Source organism: Pinus tabuliformis, chromosome 8, assembly GCF_031772625.1.
Source record: "Pinus tabuliformis cultivar Carrire ecotype Pingquan chromosome 8, CPIR1, whole genome shotgun sequence".
Classification (NCBI taxonomy): Eukaryota; Viridiplantae; Streptophyta; class Pinopsida; order Pinales; family Pinaceae; genus Pinus; species Pinus tabuliformis.
The window spans coordinates 2,008,819,025-2,008,827,774 of NC_142294.1; the positions used below are offsets into that span (position 1 = coordinate 2,008,819,025).

Genomic DNA, 8,750 nt, shown 5'->3' on the forward strand with positions numbered 1-8,750 from the left:
TTCTTTCACCTCAACAGGAAGCAGGCCATCCACGTCCTTGTCAACATTAAAAATTGATTCATCAACTGGGCATCCATATTCCTAGTACTTGCGGCCAACTGAATTGTGGTCTCTTTCAATTCCTTAAGTGCCTGCATAAATGGTTGGGACATGACAAGACAAATAAATAAAGGGAGAGGAAAATTAGATAAAATGAAACACCCAAACTCAAAAATAAGACCATTACCAAGGCAGGTGGAGGCTGATAAACCATTGGGGTCTGCATTTGCTCATAGGCTTCTTGCATGTTTCTGTATAATTGCCCTAAGGTTGAATTTTTCTACATACTTTTCCAGATTGTTGTCACTAACTTGCTAAGCACCAACTGTAACAAAAGTACTTGTAAGTTACTCGTCTATAAAATGTCTGAATTGTGTCTTTTCCCTGAGAAGCTGCAATTGATAATTCCAATATATTAGTACCTGATGTTTGAGGGTAGCTAAGCCTTTCATGTGCATTGGAGATTCAGGAATAACACCATTTGAAGGAGGTATGCCAACAATACCACATAAAATAGTCTGTCACAATAAAAGGAAAATTTATGAATCCACTAGAGATTTTTTATGGAGGTGAAAACAAAGAATGAAGAGTTAGATCAAGATGTCTTCAGGAGAGCAAAAGCTCTTCCAGAATAGGGTAGCCAGTGATAGTTGAACCTAAACATGAACCCTGACAAAAATTACAACATAGTTCTAAATAATATATATTTACTATGGTAATGGGCCTTGACACAATCTCTGCAATAATGGCCCTGCTTGATACAACATCATTTTTCAAGGGTTTTTTGTGAAGTTTCCTTTAAACTTTTCTATGCAGACTTCTTCCCTTTCTTCTTAGTGATTTCAGTGTAAGTGCTCGGTATACACTCTTTTAAGTGAATCTGTTCCAGCAATGTTCTTTCTGCAGTAACATTCCACCAAGAAAGTTAGCCAATTTATCAGTGGCATTCACACTGGTCACAAATGGCTGAAACATTTTTTTCAACCATTGGAACAGTGGCACTACGAACTTTAGGATCAATTCTATCATCAACTGCTCCAAATTGATCTTGCACATCCTGAATACGTATCGTATAAACAGTGATATACACAACCAATCATTTAAAATGCATACAGTCATTTCCTAGAATAGAGAATCCTTGTTCTGTTAGAGAATCCTAGTCCAAATCTTACAAGAACTAATCAAACTTCTAATTTGAGGACCAATATGATCTGCAATAGTAAAACTTATAATGTACTGCACATCTTCATTGTGCGCCAAAAGCTTTACTAATTCTTTAGCAACAGTGCAATTTGTCTTCTTACCCTCCACAAGTCTTTGACTTTTCACAACATTGTGTCTAGTTGAAGCCATGATTTCTTAACCACCTCTCCTTGTGGATCTTCTCTTTGATTATGGCGTATTATCTCATTGAAGCACTGGAATGCTGGATTGATACGGGCCTCAAGACTCACTTTCAGTCTTGCTCCTGCCAGCATGCGACGAGGGATTAGAACCAAGTTGCAGATTGTCTATCAAAAAACAAGTGTGATGGGCCAGGGAGCTCATGGTATCAACTTTTTGATGGAAGGTGCTACCTTGGAGACATATCTTTTACTAGTTTTATTCAGACCAATGGACAGCTTATATGATGTTGTTTTCTTATAAACTTCAGGTGAAATATATGTAATGTATATTTTTTTATTTTCAATATGAAAAAGTAGATGATTTTCTTCTAAGGCAAAAAAATATCAGTTTTCTTAGAAGAAAAATGAAAAAACAAAACACACGTTATTCACAGGGACACCTAGCATTCACTGAAGGCAAACCATCAATGAATTGACAGAAAATTCTCAAGCCTCTTCTACAGGAAGTTGGTAGAATATGGAGAAATCTCCAATGGGAATTCGATCAGCAATTTCAAACCTAAAACTGCTTCTCAAAACATAAGAAATTATTTCACAAATTTGAAACTTACCGACTCATCACTTGCATAAAGCGCATAACATTACTGCTCTGCCTCTCATCCAGCGGCTGTGTACACAACCATCGGAATTTAGAGAGTATTCCACAACAAAGGGTAAATAAGATGAAATCCACACAGTCATATACCTTGAACCCCAATTCCATAAAGTACATATTTCAGTGCAAAGGATGCTTACCCTTCTGCAAGCCTGCACAATATCAGACTCCAAGCCTTGTATATTGCAACGCACTTCCTGCCATACCCACAATGGTTCCAACAGTGTAAACAGAATAATCAGAATGAAAACAGGGTTGGAAACCCCATGAAAAAAGAAACGAAAGCAGTGGATTATTTAAATTACCTGGCTAAAATACCGTTGAAGTAAACTTTCTTTGACAATTCCACACATGCCATAAAAGTAAAGCAAATTCATCATCACCTGCAAAAACACGATCAGCATGAGGCTAATATCTATCATGAGGCTAATGTCCAGGTGCATCAATATGATAGATACAGAAATTGTGAAAGAATAACGAAGCAGCCTCAGGGAAGAAGAACAACCCTTGAAAGCATGACATGTCTGTTCAAGAAACAAATAGATGCCGGACCAGTTAGTAACGACAAATAATTTAGTATACAAATTACACGGTTAATCACAAGGTTCTGTCAATCAATTGATTTTATTAATTTACAAAACTTCAAAATTCTTATTCCATCAATGTAATGTATTGCTGTGGAAGAAAAAGAAGATGTTACAATAACCACAGAAATGGCATCAGCCCATCAACATATTTCCACTCATTGCTTGCCAGATTAGCAAAAACTTGTTGGTGTGAAATACTGCTTTAAAGAAGTAAGTTCAATAATTTCACTCATTTGCCCAGAATGCACATTGCATGTCTGAATGCATTAACAGTATCGTTGAAGAGAAAAGGAAACACCAAGAGGGCGGCAATCAATAAAAGCAAATGATTTCATAAATGGAAAAAAATGCAAGAGACACTTGCGAAAATGAGGTGTCATCAAGAGTTTGCTACACTAGGATGCTATCAGGGCAAACTACAAAGTGATTTTGAGCATGCTGATTGAACAAATACAATATAGTCTAAGATTCACTCCATGTCCACCATGATAGGAAATTTGAGGAATTAATCAAACCTGAAATCGGCATAGAGATGTATTGGAATTCCACACATGCCATAAAAGTAAAGCAAATTCATCATCACCTGCAAAAACACGATCAGCATGAGGCTAATATCTATCATGAGGCTAATGTCTAGGTGCATCAATATGATAGATACAGAAATTGTGAAAGAATAACGAAGCAGCCTCAGGGAAGAAGAACAACCCTTGAAAGCATGACATGTCTGTTCAAGAAACAAATAGATGCCGGACCAGTTAGTAACGACAAATAATTTAGTATACAAATTACACGGTTAATCACAAGGTTCTGTCAATCAATTGATTTTATTAATTTACAAAACTTCAAAATTCTTATTCCATCAATGTAATGTATTGCTGTGGAAGAAAAAGAAGATGTTACAATAACCACAGAAATGGCATCAGCCCATCAACATATTTCCACTCATTGCTTGCCAGATTAGCAAAAACTTGTTGGTGTGAAATACTGCTTTAAAGAAGTAAGTTCAATAATTTCACTCATTAGCCCAGAATGCACATTGCATGTCTGAATGCATTAACAGTATCGTTGAAGAGAAAAGGAAACACCAAGAGGGCGGCAATCAATAAAAGCAAATGATTTCATAAATGGAAAAAAATGCAAGAGACACTCGCGAAAATGAGGTGTCATCAAGAGTTTGCTACACCAGGATGCTATCAGGGCAAACTACAAAGTGATTTTGAGCATGCTGATTGAACAAATACAATATAGTCTAAGATTCACTCCATGTCCACCATGATAGGAAATTTGAGGAATTAATCAAACCTGAAATCGGCATAGAGATGTATTGGAATTCCAACCATGCCATAAAAGTAAAGCAAATTCATCATCACCTGCAAAAACACGATCAGCATGAGGTTAATATCTATCATGAGGCTAATGTCCAGGTGCATCAATATGATAGATACAGAAATTGTGAAAGAATAACGAAGCAGCCTCAGGGAAGAAGAACAACCCTTGAAAGCATGACATGTCTGTTCAAGAAACAAATAGATGCCGGACCAGTTAGTAACGACAAATAATTTAGTATACAAATTACACGGTTAATCACAAGGTTCTGTCAATCAATTGATTTTATTAATTTACAAAACTTCAAAATTCTTATTCCATCAATGTAATGTATTGCTGTGGAAGAAAAAGAAGATGTTACAATAACCACAGAAATGGCATCAGCCCATCAACATATTTCCACTCATTGCTTGCCAGATTAGCAAAAACTTGTTGGTGTGAAATACTGCTTTAAAGAAGTAAGTTCAATAATTTCACTCATTAGCCCAGAATGCACATTGCATGTCTGAATGCATTAACAGTATCGTTGAAGAGAAAAGGAAACACCAAGAGGGCGGCAATCAATAAAAGAAAATGATTTCATAAATGGAAAAAAATGCAAGAGACACTTGCGAAAATGAGGTGTCATCAAGAGTTTGCTACACCAGGATGCTATCAGGGCAAACTACAAAGTGATTTTGAGCATGCTGATTGAACAAATACAATATAGTCTAAGATTCACTCCATGTCCACCATGATAGGAAATTTGAGGAATTAATCAAACCTGAAATCGGCATAGAGATGTATTGGAATTCCACACATGCCATAAAAGTAAAGCAAATTCATCATCACCTGCAAAAACACGATCAGCATGAGGCTAATATCTATCATGAGGCTAATGTCCAGGTGCATCAATATGATAGATACAGAAATTGTGAAAGAATAACGAAGCAGCCTCAGGGAAGAAGAACAACCCTTGAAAGCATGACATGTCTGTTCAAGAAACAAATAGATGCCGGACCAGTTAGTAACGACAAATAATTTAGTATACAAATTACACGGTTAATCACAAGGTTCTGTCAATCAATTGATTTTATTAATTTACAAAACTTCAAAATTCTTATTCCATCAATGTAATGTATTGCTGTGGAAGAAAAAGAAGATGTTACAATAACCACAGAAATGGCATCAGCCCATCAACATATTTCCACTCATTGCTTGCCAGATTAGCAAAAACTTGTTGGTGTGAAATACTGCTTTAAAGAAGTAAGTTCAATAATTTCACTCATTAGCCCAGAATGCACATTGCATGTCTGAATGCATTAACAGTATCGTTGAAGAGAAAAGGAAACACCAAGAAGGCGGCAATCAATAAAAGCAAATGATTTCATAAATGGAAAAAAATGCAAGAGACACTCGCGAAAATGAGGTGTCATCAAGAGTTTGCTACACCAGGATGCTATCAGGGCAAACTACAAAGTGATTTTGAGCATGCTGATTGAACAAATACAATATAGTCTAAGATTCACTCCATGTCCACCATGATAGGAAATTTGAGGAATTAATCAAACCTGAAATCGGCATAGAGATGTATTGGAATTCCACACATGCCATAAAAGTAAAGCAAATTCATCATCACCTGCAAAAACACGATCAGCATGAGGCTAATATCTATCATGAGGCTAATGTCCAGGTGCATCAATATGATAGATACAGAAATTGTGAAAGAATAATGAAGCAGCCTCAGGGAAGAAGAACAACCCTTGAAAGCATGACATGTCTGTTCAAGAAACAAATAGATGCCGGACCAGTTAGTAACGACAAATAATTTAGTATACAAATTACACGGTTAATCACAAGGTTCTGTCAATCAATTGATTTTATTAATTTACAAAACTTCAAAATTCTTATTCCATCAATGTAATGTATTGTTGTGGAAGAAAAAGAAGATGTTACAATAACCACAGAAATGGCATCAGCCCATCAACATATCTCCACTCATTGCTTGCCAGATTAGCAAAAACTTGTTGGTGTGAAATACTGCTTTAAAGAAGTAAGTTCAATAATTTCACTCATTAGCCCAGAATGCACATTGCATGTCTGAATGCATTAACAGTATCGTTGAAGAGAAAAGGAAACACCAAGAGGGCGGCAATCAATAAAAGCAAATGATTTCATAAATGGAAAAAAATGCAAGAGACACTTGCGAAAATGAGGTGTCATCAAGAGTTTGCTACACCAGGATGCTATCAGGGCAAACTACAAAGTGATTTTGAGCATGCTGATTGAACAAATACAATATAGTCTAAGATTCACTCCATGTCCACCATGATAGGAAATTTGAGGAATTAATCAAACCTGAAATCGGCATAGAGATGGTGGGCATGGAAATGTATCGAGATCGTAAGTTGATCACCAATATACAAATGATGATCCCTGTTTACAGAGTCATTTTTTCGAATGCAACAGAACATATGGAAATTTCATCATTGCTTCAGATTATCTCAAATAATAGAATAGAAGCTACCATGACAAATGCCCACAGTGGGCTCAATAACTTATACAGGGCTACCAGCAAAGCACAACCATCATGCAAATTGCGCAAACATTGCCTTTGCGTGAAATGACTGACGTAATCAATCTGCAAGACGCTAAGAATCATGTCAATAAGATACAGAGATGAAACTCACAGTTCAAGGCAACATCCGAATAAGTAACAAGGGCAGGCTTCTCCTGGTCTCCGCATACAAAAACAGAGATTGGCCCATGGCTAGTCTGCACAACATGCTCCTGCATTCAAAGTCACACCATTACAATAATGTAAGCCAAGACACATTTGCAGGCAAAACGGTTCAAAAGTTAAAAGAAACCCCCAAGTGGCAATGCTGGTCTGACACACAACAAAGCCAAACCCATAAAAGGCATTCACAGACAAAATTTAGGACACCCAGCACAATGTCTCGCAATTTTCCTCAATGCCTGTACATAATCTCTACAGAACCGAATATGAAGGTGAATGCAAACTGAGATCCTATTAGCAGGGCATTTTTATCTCAATGAAAAACCTGCACAGTGCATTTACCTGCCCACCCCAAGGAATCATTTCGACATCCACAGAAACAGAGCCGCTGGAGCCATATACACCAAAACAGCGGGCTGAATCCGTTACACCAAAACAGCGGGCTGAATCCGTCAAAACAGGGAGCCGCCCTCCATTTGAAAACAAATTAAGCTCCGCCCTCCATTTCAAAACAAATCTAACATCCCAGGACCAAATCGACCCTCACAAACCACTCCCGGGACCAAATCGACCCTCACAAACCACTCCCAAACCAGAAAACCCAAACTGTAAATCAAAAATGGCGATTTTGCTCTCCCAAACCAGGAGCAAATATCAAAATGGGGGCGATTTTGATCAAATACGATTCCGCAAATATCAAAATGGGGCGATTTTGATCAAATTCAATTCGGTTAGTTTATCCGCCTTGGGCTAAAATAAAAAAATAAATTAATTTTTAAATAAAATATGGGCTAATTATATAAAAAAAAAAATTATTATTTTATTTAAAAATTCGCCCCATTAAAATATAAAAAGTCTTAAATTTCGCCTTTGGGCTATTATTCGCCCCTAAAATTAACCTTGCAGCTCAGCTGGACCTAGATCTCAGCCATGCATAGCAAGAAAGGTTGTTGCAGCTGAATGGACTGGATGAGCACCGCATGCAGGCCATCCTTCACTCAGAAGTGGTTCAACTCCAGAGGAAGGTGTGGCATGACCAACATCTCCATGACAAGCAATTTCAACCGGGAGATTGGGCTTTGTTGTATGACTCCAGATTCAAAGATTTCAAGGGGAAGTTGAGAACCAGATGGCTAGGACCATATGTAGTGGAGCAGTGCCATGACAATGGATCTGTCCTCATTCGAACCATTGATGAGGAAGCCATTCCCATGCTTGTCAATGGGCACCGATTGAAGATCTACAGAAGACCTCTCTCAAGACAAGAGTTTATCAGCACTATGGAGAAATCTGTTTTGGTCATAGAGAAGGGTTCTGCCTCCACTTTGGGCATACCCTGAAGAGAAAAAAAAAGAAAAAAATAAAGATCCTTGGGTGAAAACCTCTCTGAGGCGCCCAAGGCAGGCAGTAGGGGTGAAAACCTCATTGAGGCGCTCCTATTTTCTTTAAAAAAAAAAAAAGAAGAAAGTTTAAAAAAGATCCTTGAGTGAAAACCTCTTTGAGGCGCTTAGGGCAGGTAGCAAGGGTGAAAACCTCTTTGGGGCGCCCCTGCTATCTTTTCAAAAAAAAAAAAAAAAAAAAGAGAGAGAGAAAAAAGAAAAAAACAATAAGCACAATAAAAGTTTTGCATGCAGATGTTCTAAGGAGGAGAAGAAGCCTCTCCACTCCAAGCCAGGGGCCTTCATCATGCTATCAAAGGATGTCATCAACACCTCCTCCAAGAATAACAATGTCTTTCAAGGTATGTGCAATTTTTATCATGATTTGGATCTTCTACAGGAAGATACAGTTTTCTACAGGAACAGACAGTCTTCCTACAGGAAGATGCGGATCTTCTACAGGAAAGTGCAAAATTTCTACAGGAAGCTCTGTGTTCTACAGGAAACTTCCTGTAGAAGGTTGCGACGGCCGAAATGTGTTTCAAATGAAGATCTAGCGACTGAGGAGTGGATTGAATGCATGCATGCCACTGATGGCACCCCTGAACATTGCTATTATCTTGCTCCACCATCTTCGTCGCCATGCAACCAAGATCCCTGCAGCAGCACAACAAAGCAATGAGTTCTCGTGAAAAAACA

At 37.8% G+C, this 8,750-nt stretch overlaps 1 protein-coding gene and 1 long non-coding RNA gene across 3 annotated transcripts; both read right to left on the bottom strand.

The window, feature by feature from the left end:
* Positions 1-231: 231 nt before the first annotated feature.
* On the bottom strand, positions 232-2,240 carry LOC149244486 (uncharacterized). Its single transcript, XR_016245840.1, has 4 exons — positions 2,181-2,240; positions 1,997-2,052; positions 462-1,507; positions 232-364 (listed from the first exon to the last, which is right to left on the bottom strand). It is a non-coding gene; the product is annotated as an uncharacterized LOC149244486 (long non-coding RNA).
* Positions 2,241-4,034: 1,794 nt separating this feature from the next.
* LOC149244487 (protein NDL3-like) lies at positions 4,035-7,369 on the bottom strand. Of its 2 annotated transcripts, XM_089368014.1 has the most exons (4): positions 7,015-7,369; positions 6,623-6,722; positions 5,504-5,571; positions 4,035-4,784 (listed from the first exon to the last, which is right to left on the bottom strand). In XM_089368014.1, exons 1-4 carry the CDS (start codon positions 7,033-7,035, stop codon positions 4,707-4,709), a joined length of 267 nt encoding a protein of 88 aa, XP_089224140.1. In that variant the 5' UTR covers positions 7,036-7,369; the 3' UTR covers positions 4,035-4,706. The 2 variants fall into 2 exon arrangements, with proteins under 2 accessions (XP_089224140.1, XP_089224141.1); XM_089368015.1 differs by lacking the exons at positions 4,035-4,784; positions 5,504-5,571 and adding an exon at positions 4,791-4,925.
* Between the last annotated feature and the right edge of the window lie 1,381 nt (positions 7,370-8,750).